General features: G+C 41.6%; 1 protein-coding gene across 4 annotated transcripts in view; it reads left to right on the top strand.

Moving 5' to 3' along the window:
* cltcl1 (clathrin, heavy chain-like 1) overlaps positions 1-21,327 on the top strand; it is a 30,637-nt gene extending 9,310 nt beyond the window's left edge. Inside the window, exons 2-32 of one of the 4 annotated variants that reach the window (XM_074639289.1) lie at positions 1,189-1,396; positions 3,622-3,890; positions 5,178-5,339; positions 5,553-5,666; positions 5,757-5,930; positions 6,015-6,212; positions 6,670-6,870; positions 6,978-7,130; positions 7,621-7,743; positions 8,174-8,311; positions 8,390-8,554; positions 8,732-8,912; positions 9,061-9,224; positions 9,319-9,444; positions 9,543-9,685; positions 11,393-11,627; positions 11,713-11,835; positions 11,912-12,057; positions 12,140-12,323; positions 12,660-12,852; positions 12,935-13,092; positions 13,174-13,338; positions 13,546-13,821; positions 14,015-14,164; positions 14,249-14,380; positions 14,475-14,585; positions 15,544-15,714; positions 15,890-16,111; positions 16,487-16,513; positions 19,662-19,737; positions 20,404-21,327. In XM_074639289.1, the coding sequence (XP_074495390.1) occupies positions 1,189-1,396; positions 3,622-3,890; positions 5,178-5,339; positions 5,553-5,666; positions 5,757-5,930; positions 6,015-6,212; positions 6,670-6,870; positions 6,978-7,130; positions 7,621-7,743; positions 8,174-8,311; positions 8,390-8,554; positions 8,732-8,912; positions 9,061-9,224; positions 9,319-9,444; positions 9,543-9,685; positions 11,393-11,627; positions 11,713-11,835; positions 11,912-12,057; positions 12,140-12,323; positions 12,660-12,852; positions 12,935-13,092; positions 13,174-13,338; positions 13,546-13,821; positions 14,015-14,164; positions 14,249-14,380; positions 14,475-14,585; positions 15,544-15,714; positions 15,890-16,111; positions 16,487-16,513; positions 19,662-19,737; positions 20,404-20,531 (5,016 nt within the window). In that variant the 3' untranslated portion in view covers positions 20,532-21,327. Of the gene's footprint in view, positions 1-1,188; positions 1,408-3,621; positions 3,891-5,177; positions 5,340-5,552; positions 5,667-5,756; positions 5,931-6,014; positions 6,213-6,669; positions 6,871-6,977; positions 7,131-7,620; positions 7,744-8,173; positions 8,312-8,389; positions 8,555-8,731; positions 8,913-9,060; positions 9,225-9,318; positions 9,445-9,542; positions 9,686-11,392; positions 11,628-11,712; positions 11,836-11,911; positions 12,058-12,139; positions 12,324-12,659; positions 12,853-12,934; positions 13,093-13,173; positions 13,339-13,545; positions 13,822-14,014; positions 14,165-14,248; positions 14,381-14,474; positions 14,586-15,543; positions 15,715-15,889; positions 16,112-16,486; positions 16,514-19,661; positions 19,738-20,403 lie in introns of all 4 variants that reach the window. The other 3 variants (XM_074639287.1, XM_074639291.1, XM_074639290.1) reach the window with 3 other exon arrangements.
* Positions 21,328-21,566: the final 239 nt, after the last annotated feature.

The raw sequence follows: 21,566 nt of genomic DNA, 5'->3' as shown, positions 1-21,566 counted from the left end.
TTCCCCCTGCGAGGCAAACGTCAGCTGCTGCCATTTATGTTTTCCCACTGCATCTTTGTAGTTGTCATCATCCACTTCTAGATGAGTTTTACTTTTAGTCCAAATATAGGAAACTGTTGGCACACTATAATGAAGAAGTCTTCCATGGTTTTATTCATTTAACATGTTAATATGACTCAAATACCAGCTCATCCTTTCCAATGATTACTAGGTAACAGTCTCCCTATTTAGAATTAAATGTATAATGTAGTTTTAAGCAGATATATGGATATTTTGTAAGTGTTTATTAATGTATTTGACACTCCAGGTGAATAGAGTAAAAAAACAACAACAACGAATAGATATCACCATGAAGCTTTCTGAAAATGTATGTTTTAAATATGCTAATGAGGCGTTATCTTATTAAATATGTGCAAATTTGCATACATTTCCAGATCAGAAATCTGAACATTGACATATTAGAGTCAAATGTTTTTACAGAGGGGATTTTGGATATTTCTTTTTATCAAATACTGTCAAAAAATCAATTTTCGCCATGTTTTCAGGAACAAACTGTTGTATAAATCAGGTTATGAATGATCTATGTACAAACCCCTCTGTAAAAACCTTCAGAATATAGATAGGAATGAAACTGGAAAGTTTGGTGGATGTAAGTGCTGCTGAAGTGGAGATTTCTGGCTCAAAGTCTGAGAAAAAAACTAATTTTGAGAAAACACCCTTAAAGATATAGATTGTAAAATTCAATACATTTTGAAGACACTACATGTGAATAGGGTAAAAATATTAACTTATAGATATCACCATGAAACTTCCCCATTTGATTACTTACATTAAGACAATTATATTTTGTATTACGAGTTTTCTGAAATTTTATGTTTAAATATGTAAATGAGGCATTATCTAATGTGAATTTAGGAGAAATCTACAGACGCAAAGAGACAAAGTAGTAAAATAAACACCTAGATGTGTATTTTGGATGTTTTCTTTCCTCTAGTCTGAAAGAAGACATGTTATGGAAGCAAAAATCTCAAGATTGACCAGTGCATGAAAAACGAAACATTAATTAACTCCCAAAATGTACGTTTATCTGCTTACAACCAGATTATAGTGTGTTATCAGTCAATTATGTTGCCAAGTTACCCAATCAGGGTAAAGCTTCTCATTGTTGCTGTTTTTTAATATTTCCAGTTGCAGAACATGGGCGTGAACCCGGCCAACATCGGGTTCAGCTACCTGACCATGGAGTCGGACAAGTTCATCTGCATCAGAGAGAAGGTGGGCGAGCAGAACCAGGTGGTGATCGTGGACATGTCCGACCCCACCAACCCCATCAGGAGGCCAATCTCTGCCGACAGCGCCATCATGAACCCCGCCAGCAAGGTCATCGCCCTGAAAGGTACGAGTATAGTCTGTATGCAACCACACCGCTGGCTGTTAGACCAGAAATACTGTTGTTGCTGTGAGAAAAATCAGCGCTGAGGTTATTATTGTTGTTTTAAATTCCCAGGATGAAGTCTGTTTTTTTCTCTCTAGTTCTAACAGATCTGCTAGTATTGCTGTGGGTCATGCAATGACTAATGCTCCGTCACTGTTGTAAATATGTAGAGTGCACTCACTTCTATTGCCTGAATGTACTAAATTGGTTGAGGGAATTGATTTTCTGCTACTGAATCCAGCCCTTAGAGCACAAACACAAGCGCTGATCAGGATGATTTGCCTATAATGCTTCTCTCTCTCTCTCTCTCTCCCTCTGAGGATTATGTTGCCCCCAGTTGCCCTTTTCCCTTCTGGTCTATCTTTGTCTCCTCGTTCTTACCTGATTGACACTTTGCTTTCTCTCCCTTGCTCTCTGTCCTTTCTCAGACGGTGAGTATCTTTCTGTCCGTCTGTCTAACCCCTCTGTAGCCATGTCTCTCTCATAAAAGCTTCCCACATATGAGCTTTTGTGACCACTGATCAATCAAAAGAAGTTTAGAAATGACTTCTATAATCTCTGTATCACAGCCCTGCTCCGACGTCACCTGCTGGCACACATCCTACATATCCATATGAGAACTAAACATGTGTGAGCATGACTCGTTGTATGCTGTTGGGGGTGTATGTGTGGTATGCATCATCAGATATTACTGGCCGAAAAGAGTCGGGTCACCGTGTGTGTCTTTGCACGCCTGAGTGAGCCATATCAGATCTGCATATCAGGGATGCCATCAGTGTATCATCATACAGTCACCTGAATCATGCATTACCTCACCTGTTTGTTTCGCTGTAGCTTTACTGGTCATATGAAGGTATTAGAGCTCTGTATCTCCAAGTTTATTCAGTTATTCATTCATTATGACCTTCTTAAAGCTGCCGTCTACCTCCTGTAGAAGCCAGAGGTCAGTTGAAGTGTCGACCAGGTTACTGTGCACACAGTGGTGATTCCTCAGGCTATAAAACCTTCGTAACCGCAATGACGAAAAACAGACCTTTCTCTGTCCTCTGGTGGTATGTAGCTATGCAGAGAGTTTTTTTTTTATTTGCCCAGCTAGTGAGATATTTGTGTGTGAGATTTCATCATTACAGTGGAGGCATTTAGTTCGTGGTGATCACAACATATTTTTAACAGAAACTATTTCTCTGTTGCTCTAAATAATCCACAGAACATGCTGTATACAGTTTGCTGCACTACCAAAGTATTTCCATTCAAACATGTTCATATGGAGGTCTGTGATTACTCAGAGCAGCAGTTTTTTAAATATACTTTTTCAATGCTGTAAACTCCACAAGGAACATTCCTTCTTATCTGTATTGTGTTGAGTTGTCGGCAGAGATTTCAGACACGGATATCTTGAAACCTGCGCAAATAAAACCAAACCTCTATATATATATGTGCGGCTGGATACCACAAGATAGAGGAGAGTAAATGTGTGTTTTTCAAATAATTTGGCTGAACTGAATGGGCTGCCTTGAACAGTGAAAATATACAGATACCAAAATACATTTCAGAAAATCTGTTTGGTCAAATATTTCCTGGCTGTGTTTATGGGAGTGCTGTTTGGGACAAGAGGCAGGCACTAAGGTCATATTTTTATATATTTATTTATTTTATTTAAGAATAGAATTCCTTTATTGTCATTGCACAATGAAATTAAGTAAATCAAGTATATATATATATATGTATAAATTATGTAGACAAAACAAAACAGCCTCTTATCTCAAACATCCACATATTCATGTACATGCCAGTTGAAATGTTGATTAAAAGGTTTTCAGTCATTATTTATGCCCAAATTGTTTTTAATACATGAAGATTCAAAACAAAATAGCCCAGTATTTATAGTAAAACACATACATGAAAATGATTTCAGCAGAAAATACAGACTTTTAGTCGTCGTAGTTGTTATAGAATGCCACACAGGCAGTAAATACAGTAGTGTTTTGTAACCAGCGTTAAATAAGACATCATTAATTCATTGTCATTGAGGTAAATGTGTGAAATTATTCAGATTTTCAATTAGAAGTGACATTACCCAGCTCTATTATCTACTGACAGATAGTGTTGAGTCTACTGATGTCTTTCTCTAACTTCTCGCTGCCCGTCTGTCTCACTTCCTGTCTCTGTTTGTTTGCCTCCCTCAGCTGCCAAGACGCTGCAGATCTTCAACATCGAGATGAAGAGTAAGGTGAAAGCTCACACTATGACGGAGGAGGTCATGTTCTGGAAGTGGATATCGGTAAACACCGTCGCCTTGGTGACGGATACTGCCGTCTTCCACTGGAGCATGGAGGGAGATTCCCAACCCACCAAAGTATTCGATCGGCACGCCAGTCTGGCGGGATGTCAGATCATCAACTACAGAACTGACGAGCAGCAGAAGTGGCTGCTGCTGATAGGGATTTCTGCTCAGGTATTAAACACACACACACACACACACACACACACACACACACACACACACACGCACACGCAGGCGTGTTTACACATGCCTCAAACTGTTGAAGTGCACATGACAGAAAATATCTTTGAAAGGAATTAGCATGATTTATGACTCTGTCTGATCCCTTATCTACAGCGTCACAGGACAAAAAGTCTACACTGAGATATCTCTCCGTTTTTCCCCTTCTGGCAACACTAATCCTGCGTTTTCACAGCCAGAACCACAGCTCTAAAAAACACTTACCAGAGTGGATACATGCAGAGATGCCAGCTTCACAAATGATGAATTAAGCCTGTTCAGAGTCGATGGCTGTGAGTTGTTTTACAACAGAAACAGAAAGAAATATGTAAATCAAAACAGCTTTAGGGGCATCATGTCATATTAATGACATGATGGTGTCAAGAATGACTTTATTGGTTGCAGACTGGAAAAGGAGGAAGAAGAAGAGATTCAGACATTCTCCTTTTGTTTTGATCTGAAAGAAATAGTTTGACATTTTGGAAAATATGCTTATTTACTTTCTGTATGGTAAATATGAAGCTGGATCCAAAAGGTGATTAGCTTAGCTTAGCATAAAGAATGGAAATGGAGGGAAACAGCTAGCCTGGCTCTGTTCAAGTGTACCAAAATAATAGGAGATTTCTTAAGTCGATTAGTAATTTTTCATGCTGAATGACTTATTTCCAAAAAAAGTATGAGCTGAAGAAGAATTATACGCACATCATGTACGTGCAAGGATGTCAGAACAGTGTCAGTAAAGAAAAAGGTAACGCCTGCACACTACTCCATGCCATAATATTTTTATTGGCTATGTTTCGATCTTACTTCGACGAAGATCCAAGCAGGATCAAAACGTAGTCAAGAAACTTATGAGCACATCTCTGATAAACACAAGATTTAAAGTGGTCAACTAATATATAAAAATCAACTAATCGATTAGTCGACAAAATCGTTTGAGTGTTAGTCAACTAAGAATTCTTTTGGTCAAGGACAGCCTTAGAAAATAGGTCTACAGTTGACTAATTAACATGTCAACAACATCTCATTTGTTTGGTTTGCAAAAACGACAAGTTGTGGTTCTACTGAGGATTACGGGCTGCTATTTTTTCTCGTCACTGTGAGATTGCCAGCAACCAGCAGAGACTTCAAATAAACGCATTTCCCAAAATGTTAGAACTATTCCTTTAAGTGTTAATGACTTAAATGCATCAATGATTTCTTTAATTTCTCTTTGCTTCGTCTCTTTTTGTCCTGCAGCAAAACCGCGTGGTTGGGGCGATGCAGCTGTATTCTGTTGACAGGAAAGTGTCCCAGCCCATCGAGGGGCACGCCGCTGCCTTCGGGGAATTCAAAGTGGAGGGGAATGCCAAACCCTCCACTCTCTTCTGCTTCGCTGTGCGCTCACAGGCCGGGGGAAAGGTGAGGGCCCCGAGACCGTACACAAGGATATCACTCATGATGCTGTCACATTGTGTTTAGGCTCTGGGCAAAGAGCTCTGATTTGCAAAATAGCTCCAACATGTTGACATCAAGAAGTTTATTAGTAGTGCATTGAGTCCCCTCTGCTGTCCTTCATGTTTATATTTGCTTTACTGTGGTCATCTCTTAATGTGGGCTTTCTTCTTCTTCCAGTTGCACATCATTGAAGTTGGTCAGCCAGCTACAGGAAACCAGCCGTTTGCTAAGAAAGCAGTGGATGTGTTCTTCCCTCCAGAGGCCCAGACAGACTTCCCTGTAGCCATGCAGGTAAGGATAGACCCCTGCTGATTAATCGTTTTTGGGTGAACTATAAGGCTGACTGCTGATTAAATCTCTGTCTCTGTTCGTTCTCCTCAGATTGGTAATAAGCACGGTGTGATATATCTGATCACAAAGTACGGTTACATTCACCTGTATGACCTGGAGTCTGGAGTGTGCATCTACATGAACCGAATCAGTGCGGAGACCATCTTTGTAACGGCCCCTCATGAAGCCACCTCGGGAATTATCGGGGTCAACAAGAAGGGACAGGTGAGAAACCAGCAGTGAACCCGCACATTTTATGAAAACTGATCTACTGAGCAGTATTTATATGTTTTTATCTTTTCTTCCCAGGTGTTGTCAGTGTGTGTTGAGGAGGAAAACATTGTCAACTACGCCACCAACGTGCTGCAGAACCCTGATCTAGCCTTGAGAATAGCTGTGAGGTCAAATCTCACCGGGGCGGAGGAGATTTTTGCCAGGAAGTTCAACACTCTGTTTGCCCAGGGAAGTTATTCAGAGGCCGCGAAGATTGCTGCATCAGCACCCAAGGTACGCCTGTAGCTACTGCTGCATCATAGTGTTTACACATCCTAATGTGTAGCAGATGCATTGGCGAAAAGACAGAAACAATTCCAGGGAAAGGTTCAGACATTTTTACATTTGTACTTTAAGGTACAAGGTGTAGGATTTGGTGGGATTTAGTGGTGTGAAGAGGACCTGCTCCCTATGTAGATATAAAGGGCTCATTCTAAGCTAACGAAAACACAACGATTCTTAGTGTCAGGTGATTATACACCAATGAAAACATAATGAATATTATATTCCATTTCTGCTAATAGATCCCCTGAAATGCTACACACTGTTCCTTTAATGTAGATCAATTTATAGAGTATTTATCTGGTGATGATTTAAACACTATAGCAGTTACACCCACTGTGATTCAGTGTTGTAAAAAGTCCGTAAAAGTACGTATTAAATGTTCTTGGCCATCCTTCCCCCCCCTCAGGGTATCCTGCGGACGTCAGAGACCATCCGAAAGTTTCAGAGTGTCCCGGCCCAGCCTGGTCAGGCCTCTCCACTGTTGCAGTACTTTGGTATTCTGCTGGATCAGGGCCAGCTCAACAAGTTTGAGTCTCTGGAGCTGTGCAGGCCCGTCCTGCAGCAGGGCCGCAAACAGCTACTGGAGAAGTGGCTGAAAGAGGACAAGGTAGGACCGGGAGATTAGAACACCTATAAATACTGCTCACTTACCATGTCGTATCATCTACACACAATGATCATTAACTGGTAACTGTGACTGTGTCTGTGTTGTAGCTGGAGTGCTCAGAGGAGCTGGGAGACCTGGTGAAGGCCACCGACCCCACCCTCGCTCTTAGTGTGTACCTCAGAGCTAACGTCCCCAGCAAGGTCATCCAGTGCTTCGCTGAGACCGGCCAGTTCCAGAAGATTGTGCTGTATGCTAAAAAGGTAATCAAGGAGCATTCCTTTATTTAACTATGCATTGAAAACACATTCATTCATTGCATGTATAATTCATAATGCATGAGAAAACACTGCACAATGCTATTTGGTGGAAACATATTGTGGTAGAATGTTTATTGAGTTTGTATATTGAGTACAGATTATAATACTAGGGCCTACATTTAGTACGTACTGTTGCATGCAGTATGCATACAATTGAGATACACTACTTTGTCATAACATTGCATAGGATTGTGGGTCAGAATAGCCAGAAAAGCATGCTGGCTTGCACACTGCAAAATGCAACTGGATGTAGCAGGACATCCTGGTATTTTTGCATTTGACATACTATGTATTGGGACATACTAAATCTTTCTTCTGGCATACTAAATAGAATTAAAATAATTGGAATGCACAGTAGGTGTCTTTGTATGAATTCATTATTACTGGATTGAGAATTGCATTTTTATCCGGTTTATCGACGGTACTTTTGTAGGTGGGCTACACCCCAGACTGGGTGTTTTTGCTGAGAAATGTGATGCGTGTCAATCCAGACCAGGGACTGCAGTTCGCCCAGATGCTGGTCCAGGACGAGGAGCCGCTGGCCAACATCAACCAGGTAACAACACACACCAACACTCGCTAGAGATTTACAATGTTACGTTTTACCCCCACACATGTACGCAGACACACAAAGTGCCCAGTGTGTGTGGGAGCCTCCATTTGTGTTATTCCAGATGTGCCAGCAATACCAGGAATCCACTGAGTCAGTGACCCTCCCCTCCTCCTTTTAAAGCCACATCATCGCTCCGCTCCGTCCAGATCTCAACCAGAGAACTTGATGCTTCTCTAAGTCAACACGCACGCCCCATTTTCAGCTGTAGCCTCCACAGATGTTGTTAAATAAGAAAAGCTGAAACATCTGGCTACCGGGCCTGTGGTTCTTAATGGTGTGCGGCTCTAATCTTGCCATGCGTGCTAACTCAAATCATAGTTCACAGATGGTAGGAATCTAACATTTGTTTGTTTTTCCTGTTGCCCTTTGGTAGATCGTAGACGTGTTCATGGAGGGCAACCTGGTCCAGCAGTGCACTTCCTTCCTGTTGGACGCTCTGAAGAACAACCGCCCCGCTGAAGGACACTTACAGACACGTCTGCTTGAGATGAACCTCATACACGCCCCCCAGGTGAACACTCCTGTCCTGGTTACAAAAAGCAACTTCACCTTTGCCGATATTGAACGCGATTGGTGTGTTTTTTTTTAGGTAGCAGATGCAATCCTGGGGAACCAGATGTTCACCCACTATGACCGCCCCCACGTCGCCCAGCTGTGCGAGAAGGCAGGTCTGCTGCAGAGAGCTCTTGAACACTACACGGACCTGTACGATATCAAACGAGCTGTGGTGCACACACATCTGCTCAACCCTGAGGTATGCAGCCTGTGGATGCTCGGTCACACCTCAGAATATCGCTCTCTCGGGAACAGCCACCTTTGCTTGTGATAATGCGTGAAAATGCCCTTTAAACCCCTCTCTCCTTGTCCTCCCTTCTTACTTTTCTGTCTCACTTTCTGTCTTTTTCCTTATTCTTATCTCTTTTCCTTTTAGTGGCTGGTGAACTTCTTTGGCTCTTTATCAGTAGAGGACTCGTTGGAGTGTTTAAGGGCCATGTTGTCAGCCAACATCAGGCAGAACCTGCAGCTTTGCGTCCAGGTAGCGTCTAAGTACCACGAGCAGCTGGGGACGCAGGCGTTAGTGGAGCTCTTTGAATCCTACAAGAGTTATGAGGGTAGGTGTCACACATAGGTGGGGGGGCGGGGTGCACTTCTTGGTCATGTTAGAGCAAGAGAATGTATTAAATTTAGGCTGTAAATTATCATAGATTGAGCTGACTTGTGTGCTGTTTCTCCCCCCCCCCCCCCCTGTCTCCATTCAAGGCTTGTTTTACTTCCTTGGGTCGATTGTGAATTTCAGCCAGGAGCCCGACGTTCACTTTAAGTACATCCAGGCTGCCTGCAAAACAGGCCAGATCAAAGAAGTGGAGAGGATCTGTAGAGAGAGCAACTGTTACGACCCGGAGAGGGTTAAAAACTTCCTCAAGGTAAAAAGGGAAGATTGATTTTATCACTCAGCAGCAGTTTTGTGATGTAGTACCCGTTTGATGCAGTTTAATCTCATGTTTCTTCTATTTTTAGGAGGCCAAGCTAACAGACCAGCTTCCTCTCATCATTGTGTGTGATCGCTTTGACTTCGTCCACGACCTAGTGCTCTACCTCTACCGCAACAATCTGCAGAAATATATTGAAATCTACGTACAGAAAGTAAGATCAACACTACGGCTGAGACTTTATATTCATTTGAGCCATATTTGGGCTGTATGTTGACATCTTTATTTTCAACTCGTTGCACATGTTTTCAGGTGAACCCCAGTCGTCTACCGGTGGTGATAGGCGGTCTGTTGGATGTCGACGCTACTGAGGATGTCATTAAGAACCTGATCATGGTGGTCAGAGGGCAGTTTTCCACCGATGAGCTGGTGGAGGAGGTAGAGAAGAGGAACAGGTAAATGATAAATGACTCCCACTTAGGGCTGCATGATGTTGAAAAAATATCTAATCGCGATTATCTTGACTGATATTGCAATTGCGATATGATTTGCGATATTATAGGAAATTATATATTTTACATCATTAGTCCCATTTTCATTGAAAAACATATTGAAGTAATTATGGTGTGATTTTTGAGGGAATCTGTACCAAACAAAGATGTTTTCTTACGTCTGTAGAATATGACGTGGAGGCCAGGACATCTCTGCTGCACCATAATATTTAATTTAAAATGGTATTTTGACAAACATTTCCTGTTTAACAAATATTGCGATTTCCTCCTCATCCTGCGATTTGAACATTGCAATAGGCTATTTTGAGATTTTGATACAATTTGGATTAATTGTGCAGCCCTACTTCCGCTATTTCTTGTCAGTTTGCATAGTTGCTTCTGTATGTCTCATTGGATGCAACATCTGATACTTGCGTGTCAAAGTAACTTGGTACCTGTTGCAAAAGCATCTTATGCATCTCTGTAGGTACCCAATAGGTGTTTAATTGAGCCTCTTTAAAAATGTAATGTAGTGGTTATATTGGCTGCCCTTACACTGAAAGACAAAACCAGTTTATGTTCTGTTGAACCGCTTCATACCGTATGTTTATCCAGTACAGACAGAAAACGGCGATCTTCAAGTCACAGAAGTCAAAAAATAAATACTGACTTGATTTCATTTTATTAAGGATACCCATTAATTGGTGCCATAGCGACCAGCTAATCTAAACCAGCTAAAACACCCACGTTAAGATACCATACAAATATACAAATAAAAACCTTAGAAAATAACTAGTTACAGATAAAACTTAATAGGACTCCTTGAGGTTGCATACCAAACAAAACAAATACAACCACAGCAAACAAATTACAGTCTTAGATAACATTTGTTTCTTTTTAAACATTGATTTACTAACAATGCAGCAGAGACTTTGAGGCAAATTATTCCAGAGAGAAATTGATCTATAAATAAAAGATCGTAGTAATGCATTATTTCTGGGACGAGACATGAAAAACAATCATCTTTTTGTCAATACTGCTCGAGACGATCAACAGAAATAAAGTTAGACGCACGTTGCTTGCAGAAATTTAAATATTTATTATAGCGTCTGATATCCATAAATCACTGAATGCACACACAGAGCGAAAGACAAACAGAGGTGACTGAAATATGCAGATAAGTAAATATGAAGAAATATGTGGGCTCTTGTGTTTGTCTTTTGCTCTGTGTTCGCTCAGCAGTTTCTCCACTACAGAAGATGGCATAAATATTTTCATTTTAGCACACAAGGTGCCACCGATGTTGATTCTCTCTGGGTTTTTGGAGGCCTGTGTTTTACGCAGATACTCAGTAAGGCTCAACAAATGTGCTCTTCTTTATCCAGCGAAGCTATTTTCATTGCAAACCCATTGTTACACCTCTGTATTAGAGAGTGAATGTGAACATGAATACTTCCAGTATAGCATGACACTGCTGGATGCACAACACTGACATCTAGTGTTGTGTCTGTGCATTACACTACAGTAACAGTAACATAATTGAGGGTTAGAGAGCATTCTCCCTTAAATATTGATGCACATTAGTTGAAAGATTCTTCTAAATGCTGCATATTATGTGATTTAGTTAAGATGATATTCAAAACAGTGCGTTTTTTTCCCTCATCTTCTCAGGTTAAAACTTCTGTTGACGTGGCTGGAATCCCGTATCCACGACGGATGCGAGGAGCCGGCTACCCACAACGCCCTGGCCAAGATCTACATCGACAGCAACAACACGCCCGAGCGCTTCCTGAAGGAGAACACGTTCTACGACAGCGCCGTGGTGGGAAAATACTGCGAGAAGAGGGACCCCCACCTGGCCTGTGTTGCTTACGAGAGAGGAGAATGTGACCTGGACCTCATCAAAGTGTGTAGATCACATTAAGTAGATGATTATTTACATAACTCCAGCATTGATGAATCTTTAATCACGTTATATCTTTTCTTCTCAGGTGTGCAATGAGAACTCTTTATTCAAGAGCGAGGCTCGGTATCTGGTGCGACGGAAAGATCCGGACCTTTGGGCGAACGTGTTGGAAGAGAACAACCCCTTCAGAAGACAACTCATCGACCAGGTCAGGCGTCCTCCAGCTGAAGTGATGCAGGCTGTGATTGAATAGTGTTTTATGTTTGTTTTCTATCTGATCTCAGGTGGTGCAGACGGCCCTGTCGGAGACCCAGGACCCAGAGGAGGTGTCAGTCACCGTCAAGGCCTTCATGACTGCAGACCTTCCCAACGAGCTCATCGAACTGCTGGAGAAGATTGTGCTTGATAACTCCGTCTTCAGTGAACACCGGTACAGCAGACGTACAGCTTGTTAGGCATCATAATAATTTAACCACAATACTTGTTTTCAAGTATTCCCTCTATTTTCCCAGAAACCTCCAGAACCTGCTGATTCTGACGGCCATCAAGGCCGACCGCACTCGTGTGATGGAGTACATCAACAAACTAGACAACTACGACGCTCCAGACATCGCTAACATCGCCATCAGCAATGAGCTCTTTGAAGAAGCGTTCGCCATTTTCAAGAAGTTCGATGTCAACACCTCAGCAATACAGGTAGAATAACAGTATTACTGCTTCAGCTGCACTGATTTTAAGGCAAGACGTCCCAGATAGAAACATTGTTTAGCACAAGTTGCATTTTTAATTTTGATCATATTTTTCTTATTGTAAGGAATTTATTCACTTACACATTGTTAACAAAGGATTTGTGCAATTCTCTCCAAAGTTCAGGCCATTAAAAGTATTGATTCATTTGAGTATTTAGAATCTGTATTGGAAATTAATGCTGCAGGTCAGTGCATCTCTCTTAGGACTTTTTAAAAAACGTAATCTCATTGTACGTGCCTGTATATCAGATCATTTAAAGCATCTCTCTCCTGTTTTCTCCAGGTTTTGATAGAGCACATTGGGAACTTGGATCGTGCCTATGAGTTTGCTGAGCGCTGTAATGAGCCTGCGGTGTGGAGCCAGTTAGCCAGAGCTCAGCTGCAGAGAGACCTGGTGAAGGAGGCCATTGACTCGTATATCAAAGCTGTGGACCCTTCGGCGTACATGGAGGTGGTCAACGCAGCCAGCAAGAACAGTAAGACTGATTGGCACTCACATTGATCGTCTGTCCTGTGTGATTGATCTGAGTTGATCTTTGAGGTTTTGTGTTTTTGCAGATAACTGGGAGGACTTGGTTAAATTTCTCCAGATGGCTCGAAAGAAAGCCAGAGAGTCGTATGTGGAGACGGAGCTGATCTTTGCTTTAGCTAAAACCAACCGTCTGGCTGAGCTGGAGGAGTTCATCAGCGGGCCCAACAATGCTCACATACAGCAGGTTAGAAAAACACCACAGCTGGAGTGTTGTAGTTCTAGTAGCTGTATATCTACCTGCTAATTTCTCCCTCTCTTTCTCCAGGTGGGCGATAGATGTTATGATGAAGGCATGTATGAAGCAGCCAAGCTCTTATACAACAATGTGTCCAACTTTGCTCGCCTCGCGTCGACGCTAGTCCACCTGGGAGAGTACCAGGCTGCTGTGGACAGCGCCAGGAAAGCCAACAGCACACGGACATGGAAGGAGGTAACTGGCACACAAACACCTTTAGCCTCTTTTAAACTGTGACAATTGGGATTCTTTATTTTCCATCACAGAAGATTTTATCACCTAAACTAAAATGAAATTGAAAAGTAAAAAATAAAATAAAATAAAAACTAATTCAAAATTCAAAATTATTATAACCTTGATATAGACAGAAGATTTCACGCATATCCTCTCTCCGATCATCAGGTGTGTTTCGCGTGTGTGGACGGCGAAGAGTTTCGGTTGGCGCAGATCTGCGGCCTTCACATCGTGATCCACGCCGACGAGCTGGAGGACCTGATCAGCTACTATCAGGACCGCGGCTACTTTGAGGAGCTCATCGCTCTGCTGGAGGCCGCGCTGGGTCTGGAGCGGGCCCACATGGGCATGTTCACCGAGCTCGCCATCCTCTACTCCAAGTTCAAACCTCAGAAGATGAGGGAGCACCTGGAGCTCTTCTGGTCCAGGGTCAACATCCCAAAGGTACAGCATGTCTCTCTCTGTGTGTGTTTCAAATTAAGTCTGTCTTTTGACATGATGTATATAATGTCAAGTTTTACCCCAAAATACCAAATCTGAGTCCACGAATTTAACCAAACTAAGCTTTGACAGTCATGAAAGAGTGCTTCAGTTTGAACCCTGAATGACATTGTTCTGTGTTTTCTGTGTTCTGCAGGTCCTTCGTGCAGCCGAGCAGTCTCATTTATGGGCAGAGCTTGTTTTCCTTTACGATAAATATGAGGAGTTTGACAACGCTGCCATCACGATGATGTCACATGCGACAGATGCGTGGAAAGAAGTGCCGTTCAAGGACATTATTGCTAAGGTAAAAGAGTGACTGAACCGTTCATTTTCTTCTCAAACATCTTTGCGTTTTGTAATCTTGATATGTATGATTATTTCTCCTCAGGTTGCCAATGTGGAGTTGTACTATAAATCTCTTTCCTTCTACCTGGAATATAAACCCCTCCTACTGAATGACCTGCTGACCATCCTGTCCCCGCGGTTGGACCACAGCCGAGCCGTCAACTTTTTCAGCAAGGTAACCAGCGACGAGGTCAACCTCTGTGAACCAAACCTTCTTTACATTCAGTATGCAGAGACAAACATGATTTGGGTTGTTTTTTCTCGATCAGATGAACCAGCTGGAGTTGGTCAAGCCTTACCTGAGGTCAGTCCAGAATACCAACAACAAGTCGGTCAACGAAGCCCTCAACAACCTGCTGACAGAGGAGGAAGACTACCAGGTCTCTCAGCCATTCATGTTGATAATACAAAGTAGACAAAATGATGCAAACACCTGATGAAAAGGGACTTAGACTTTCCCAGTAGCTGCTTCACTGTAGATGGTGTTTGAGGGGAAGTTTTAAAATATTAAATTCATTTAGTAATAAATAGAGGTGTGGACTCCAGTCAGATACGAATTTCATGACTTTAGACTTGACAAAATAAAAAAAAGACCTGCAATTGACTTGGACTTTAACACCACTGACGTGTGACTTCACTTGGACTTGATACCTTCCCCCCAAACCCAAAAATTAAAAAGTAAGTTATTTAAAAAGTGTGTGCACGAAGACGATCAACTGCCCGTTACCGGGGGTAACTCCGACAGCATCAGAGATGTTGGGTTTATTTACTTTTTGAGAGATCCATTATTGATTTGTTTGGGAAGAGGACTTACTCGTGAGGAAATAACTAAACTGAACCAACTGAACAAAGATCCTATATTTGTTTAGGAAGAGGATTTACTCGTGGGGAATTTCTATCTTTTGTTGTTTATCTCTTTATTTTTGGTGAATATTATTGGGACTTGCATTTGATTATCTTACACTGAATTACCCAGATCCACTTTGTTTGAACCGATCCAACAGCATCAAATCAAGTTGCAGGAGAAAACCATGAAGAACTAACGTTTATTAACGTTACTGAGCGCCAGTTGGCGCCAGTTACTCTGTTGTTAAAATGGCATTACATTTGGTGACGAGCACGTCATGACTGGGGTCTTGAGTGCAAAGACATGAGACTTACTTGAGACTTGCAAAACAATGACTTGGTCCCACCTCTGGTAATAAATATACCCAGCTTCTGTGGTCATTAAGTGGCACTGCTGAGGTCCAGTTACTAGAATCTAACTGGTTCAGGTATCTCTTGTCTCACTTTCTGGTCTGTGATGTGATATTTTTTTATTCTGTGTGTTATCCACAGGGCCTGAGAGCATCCATCGACGCCTATGACAACTTTGACACCATCGGTCTGGCGCAGAGGTTAGAGAAACACGAGCTGATCGAGTTCAGACGTATCGCTGCTTACCTGTACAAAGGCAACAACCGCTGGCGACAGAGTGTGGAGCTCTGCAAGAAGGACAAACTCTACAAGGTGAGAAAAGAAACCTTTAATGACAGAAAAGCTCTTGCACGTACCTCCATGTTCCTATAGATGGCGCTGTTTGTTTGTTTATTCTTTAGAGATGGGGATACATGGACAGTAACACTAACATCAAGCAAATCATGTCAGTGCACTACTACATACACTGTATTCCTGTCTTTCCCAGGATGCCATGCTGTACGCCGCAGAGTCTAAGGACGCCGAGCTGGCGGAGACTCTGCTCCAGTGGTTCTTGGAGGAGGACAGGAAGGAGTGCTTTGCCGCCTGCTTGTTCGCCTCCTACGACCTGCTGCACCCTGACGTGGTGCTGGAGCTGGCCTGGAGGCACAACATCATGGACTTTGCCATGCCGTACTTCATCCAGGTCATGAGGGAGTACCTGACGAAGGTTAGTGCTCCACTGAAGAGCAATACAAAGAGTTAATGGTCTTTATTGTTCATTTTAAGTTTCTGTTTAAATGTAAAAGTAGGTTTAATTATTGTATATTTTTTAGAGGAAACAAGTTCTGCATTTTTACTTTGCACTAAAACTGGTTTATTTTTTGTAGATTGTTTAAATTCCTGACAGGTGAGAGGTGGACAGTAGTCTGTAATATCTCCTGGAGGTATTTAAAAACAGGTCATACAGGGAGGTTTAGTTTCTTACGTAATGGTAGTTAAGCATATTTACCAGTGAACTCCCTCTGGTCACCATGATTTCCTAAAATGCCGACCTGTAGACATGTGAGGTCACTCGAGGTCATCTCTTTGGGTTCTTTTCCAGGTTGATGAGTTTGCAGCGAAGGTGACGGTCTCTGGCCCTCTTTTTTATTCCTCTTACGTGTTCTGTCTGTTGTTTTGTTGTAACTCATCTCTCAGGTTTCTGATGTAGGAACCTAGCATGGACTGTAGACTGAGTATAACGGCCTAAACCGGCTCTGGTCCTGGAGAGCTGTGGTGGTCTGTGCAGGCTTTTGTTCCACTTCAGCGCCAACACAACAACATGTTTTTAATACATTTTGAGTTCATCTGCTGGAAACAGTTTCTAAATTATATCCTCCTGGGGAACCTGATTATCTCGCTGGTACATTATGGGTTAAAGAATTAGCATTTTTCAAATAAAGGCTTTCAGCAGCGAAGCAGAAACAAATTCATGAAAATATGAAAAAAGGCAAATGAGGTGTCTAGTGATGCTCAGTGCAAAAATATAAAACAACAGGCTAAATGTGGAAATAGCTTATTGCAATTTGAAGTAGCAGCTTTAACAGTTTTGTGACTAGAGCTGCAACGATTAATCGATTAGTTTAACTTTTTTGATAATTGATTAACCGGTTTGAGTAATTTTTTACAGAAAAAAAAGTTAAAATTCTCTGATTCCAGCTTCTTAAATGTGAATATTTTCTGGTTTCTTTACTCCAGTAAGCTGAATATCTTTGAGTTGTGGACAAAACGAGACATTTGAGGACGTCATCTTGGGCTTTGGGAAACACTGATGGACATTTTTCATCATTTTCTGACATTTTATAGACCAAACAACTAATCGAGTAATCGAGAAAATAAACGACAGATTAAATAATCGTTATCGTTATTTATGACTAAAAGGGTTTAAGAACCACTATGAAGGACTGTATGTTAACAACGGAAATATATTTAGCTGCTGCTTTTATGTAAATATGCAACAAAAGTATTTTAGTTCTACGGTATTTTCTATAGACTCCTAACTTTCTGGCATTTTATGATCGATGGTTGAACAGATTTTCACTGTATCCAGGAGGTGTAACGTGAAAGTCTTGAACCAGTCGAGAGCCCCTTTAACTTTAAACGCTGTGTTGATGTCTGGAGCCAAAGCCTGTGCACCATCTTGTTCTCCAGGATCAGTCCATCCTGGCCTAACAGATACCTCTCACCCTCTAACTCCTCTCTCTTGGGGCTGCATCTCGTGTTAAGTGGCATTTTTAAAATCCTGACTATTGTCGTGCTGATGCAAAATCACCAGATTGATGTTTTGGTACGATACAGTATAATATAAAACCTGGCTAATGCTTTCCAAAGACTCCAGGAGAGCGAGCCACTCCAGACCTGTTAGATGCATCCCCATGTTTCTAACTCCAGGTTAACACGTTCTAGGTTCAGATGTTTAACTGTTAGATGTATATTTGTTATACTATATGATCAGCGCAGGGCTACAAACACTAATTACAGGTTATGGGGACACCTTTTCCTCTGTCTCTGCGGATATTCTCTTAGTTTATTTCAGCTCATCATACAGTTTATTTTCAAGAGACCAAACGCTTTATTGCATAAATGATTGGTCAGACTGGTTGTTATGGAATCATGACACTGAGAGACATTTTTTTGACATCTTACTGTTGGCAATCGACAGGCAGCACAGCCAAGTGATGTCTCGTTTTATACTAAAATCACATCCATTTCTATTAGATGAATCCTGTTTTTCAAATCTGCATTTCAGAAATAATTTTTTATTCACACTCTATATAATGTTTTGTTGTCATATACAGGAAAGTGCTGTTTAACCATTTCACTATTTTGTCCAAATTTCTTTTCTTCATTTCTTGAAATTCTGACTCACATTACACAACCAGATTAATTTAACAGAACCGTTGTTTTTTAATTAATCTCCACTTACATCAGAAACCTTTTGTATTCAGCAGTTGAAGCACAATGCCTGATCATTTCTTCGCACTTAGCGTCTATAGGAAGATTGGCAGTACACCCAGCTCACCGCACAAACACTATATGCCTGGCTAATATTCTAATATGTAGCTTGATTTTAATGAAATAGACTCAGTGAAACTGTGTCAGGAGGGCCTGCTGACAGGATGCATGTGGAAGCTGTGATTGTCGTTAATTGATATGAGACTGTTAACTGTGAATGGCTGCAAATGTCAGCATATAGGCATGAATAGCTCCTCCTTTACTTAATACACAATGTAATATTTCTTTAACCTTGAATCCCACTATATGTTTTACTTTTAAAAGGGTCAGTTCACACAAATCCCAAAAGAAAACAAACATATTCCCCCAGTGGTATCTAGCCAGCATGTAGTTTTAGGATTATTTCCTGTGTTTTTGAGGTAGGTGTTGTGAATCTGCTTTTATTTCTGGTGCTCAAAACATTAAAAAAATGTAATTTTAGAAACTCAATAGCAGTGCCTTTCCAAATATGATGTCCTTGCTATCTTGTTATTCATGATAATCCACAGACCTTGTTGTCAACAGTTTTAATTGGAAACAACAAGGACATCATATCTGGAAAGAGACGTTGCTTTGGAGGTTTTTATTAAATGTAATTTTTCAGCTTCTAGCAGCATAAATTGAATTTTATTCTACTTTATTGAATTGTAGTGATAGTAGGAGTAGAAGTCTCAGCAGTGCATGGTCAGATACCACTAGGGGGTTGAGTGGTTGTTGTTTTTTTGTGATTTGGGTGAACCGGCCCTTTAACTTTAACTGTTGACTTAACATTTGTACTGGACGCTGTGTTAGAAACTCTCACCAAACCTGCATGGCATCTTCTCTCAGGTAACCAACCGTAGCTGCACTGTGAAGCACTGTGTGTAGTTTTGTCTTTCAGAATTGGGTGTGATAAGTCTACCGTGTTATCTATATTGTATTGAGTTTATGGTCTATTGTAGTACACCAAATACATAGTAATTTAAATATAACTGGCACACTGTGATCACTACATTGTAGGTGTCCGGCAAAAATCTTATATTCATAATATTTTCTTTTTTATTGACAGCTGACATTGTTTTATATAATGTCACTAATGGGACACATTTTTAAATGTGCATTTAAAATCTTTAAGTTTAAACAAGCAGAGTACATGGAGTAACAAGGTTTCTGCAGGATACCTACAATGTATGTACTTCCTTTTATTCTGCTCAGTGTGTGAGTGATCCTCGTCTGATCTCTTCTCTTTTCTTTGTTGCCTTCAGGTGGACAAACTGGAGGAGGCCGACAGCCAGAGGAAAACTGAAGAGGAGGTGACGGAGCCTCAGCCGATAGTGTTTGGTAGGTCTACAGGCCTAAAACTGCCTCCCGCTGTGATAACAGCAGGCTGTGAGCTGCTGTATTTACCTGTGTGTGTGTCAAACTGTATGTAAAACCTGATTAGAAAATGTCTGTCAACATTAACCAAAGGTTTACAGATTGGATGAAGGTAATGAGCCATTCACTGAAACTTGAAGCACACAAGCAGTCAAGCAAAAACCAACAACCGCTCACAGCAAACTTTTTAATTTTACAGCTAATCAGTACACTACAATATGTTTCTGAAAACAATTCAGGCGAGAAATAGGCGTTACAGTAACAGAAACTTGACAGATAGTCTGGCAGTTTGATCGGAGTTTGCGAGTTTTGCGAACAGTGATAGACAGCTACTTTAGAGAAGCTCGGCTCTGGTTGTTTTTGTTCGGGTGCGGTGGAAACTAGGAGGAGGCAGTGTCAGGATATAGTGACAGTTTGATAAAAATAACTTTTTATCATATTTGCTTGAAGTTACCAACTGCAGCTTTAACTGAAAACCTGATGACAAAGAAATCCATTTTGGTAAAAACAGTTTGACAAATGATCTCTGTGAAAGACAGTGAACATTAACAGTACAGCAATGTGCATTTAGTTGTATTTTTTGTTTGTCTATTAGCATGTAACCCTGTTTGTGTGTGTTTGTGTGCTCAGGCCAGCAGCTGATGTTGCCTCCCTCTCCCTCTCCTGCGGCTCCCCAGCCAGGGTACCCGGGCTACGGCTACCCCGCCGCCCCCGCCGGCTTCCCCGCTCAGCCCGCTTACGGCTTCAACAACATGTAGAGACAACATCCACCCATCTCCTCTCCTCTCTCCCCCTGCACACACTCACACACCTCAGACCTGAACCACACTGGACCGCGCTGCTCTGGTTCTCCTGAAAACTTAACTGGGCCTTCATTCCCAACGAGACTCCACTGAAACTGCAATAGAAACCCGTCATGTCTACGTTCTCCACACACACACACACACACACACACACACACACACACACACAGCAGAAGGACTGGCTCTCGCGAGGCTGTTGGACCCTCTCTCCTCCCCTCTTCTCTTCTCTTTCCCACTCGGACATTATAACTGATCCACACAGCATGAAGTCACCTCTCCGCTCCTAGAGAAACTAACATACCGAAGAAGATATGAACATTACCACCAAACCACTCTGTCCTGTTGCTGTTCCATGTAGACTTTATTAACCATAGAGCAGCTTTTTTATTTTTGTTCCTAGACATGCAGCACTGATGAGGAAGAGACTTTGTAACTGAGGAGTGGAGGCGCACTGCTACGGCCTTATACTCTCCGAGGAGGTGGCAAAAAAACGGACTCAAGTGTTTAATTTCACAACTGTCTCATGCTCTGATTAGAAAGACGGTTACTGTGCAATAGTTTTGTTTGTCCTCTCACGACAGGTACAAAGTGTTTGCTGTACGGATTTACGGTACTGTTTGTGTATGTGTGTGAGTGTGTGTGTAGCCTCTAAAGCCTTCGAGGGATACGACACCAAAACCAAGAGACACTCAATGAAATATCCATCCCCGTGCAGCCGCAAACCTTTCAGGATGCTTGTGACAAAAAGACATAAAGAAAGAAAGAAAGAAAGAAAGGAGGTGAAATGATACAAAAACATGCTATATGCTGTAGTCTGTGCATGTGCTGCCAAACTATAATGCTGCAACCAGGAGCACAATTTTCATGTTACACTCAAGTATATCAAGTATTACTAATGTTGTGTCAAAAACGAAGTGATGTTCGATGAAAACTTTCTCACCCGACTAACAGAAAGACGGTGACAAACATGAGGGGGGAACATTATAGCTC

This window comes from Sebastes fasciatus, chromosome 6 (genome assembly GCF_043250625.1).
Source record: "Sebastes fasciatus isolate fSebFas1 chromosome 6, fSebFas1.pri, whole genome shotgun sequence".
Classification (NCBI taxonomy): Eukaryota; Metazoa; Chordata; class Actinopteri; order Perciformes; family Sebastidae; genus Sebastes; species Sebastes fasciatus.
Note: the sequence above shows the minus strand (reverse complement) of the source record. Positions and strands in the feature narration are given on the sequence as shown.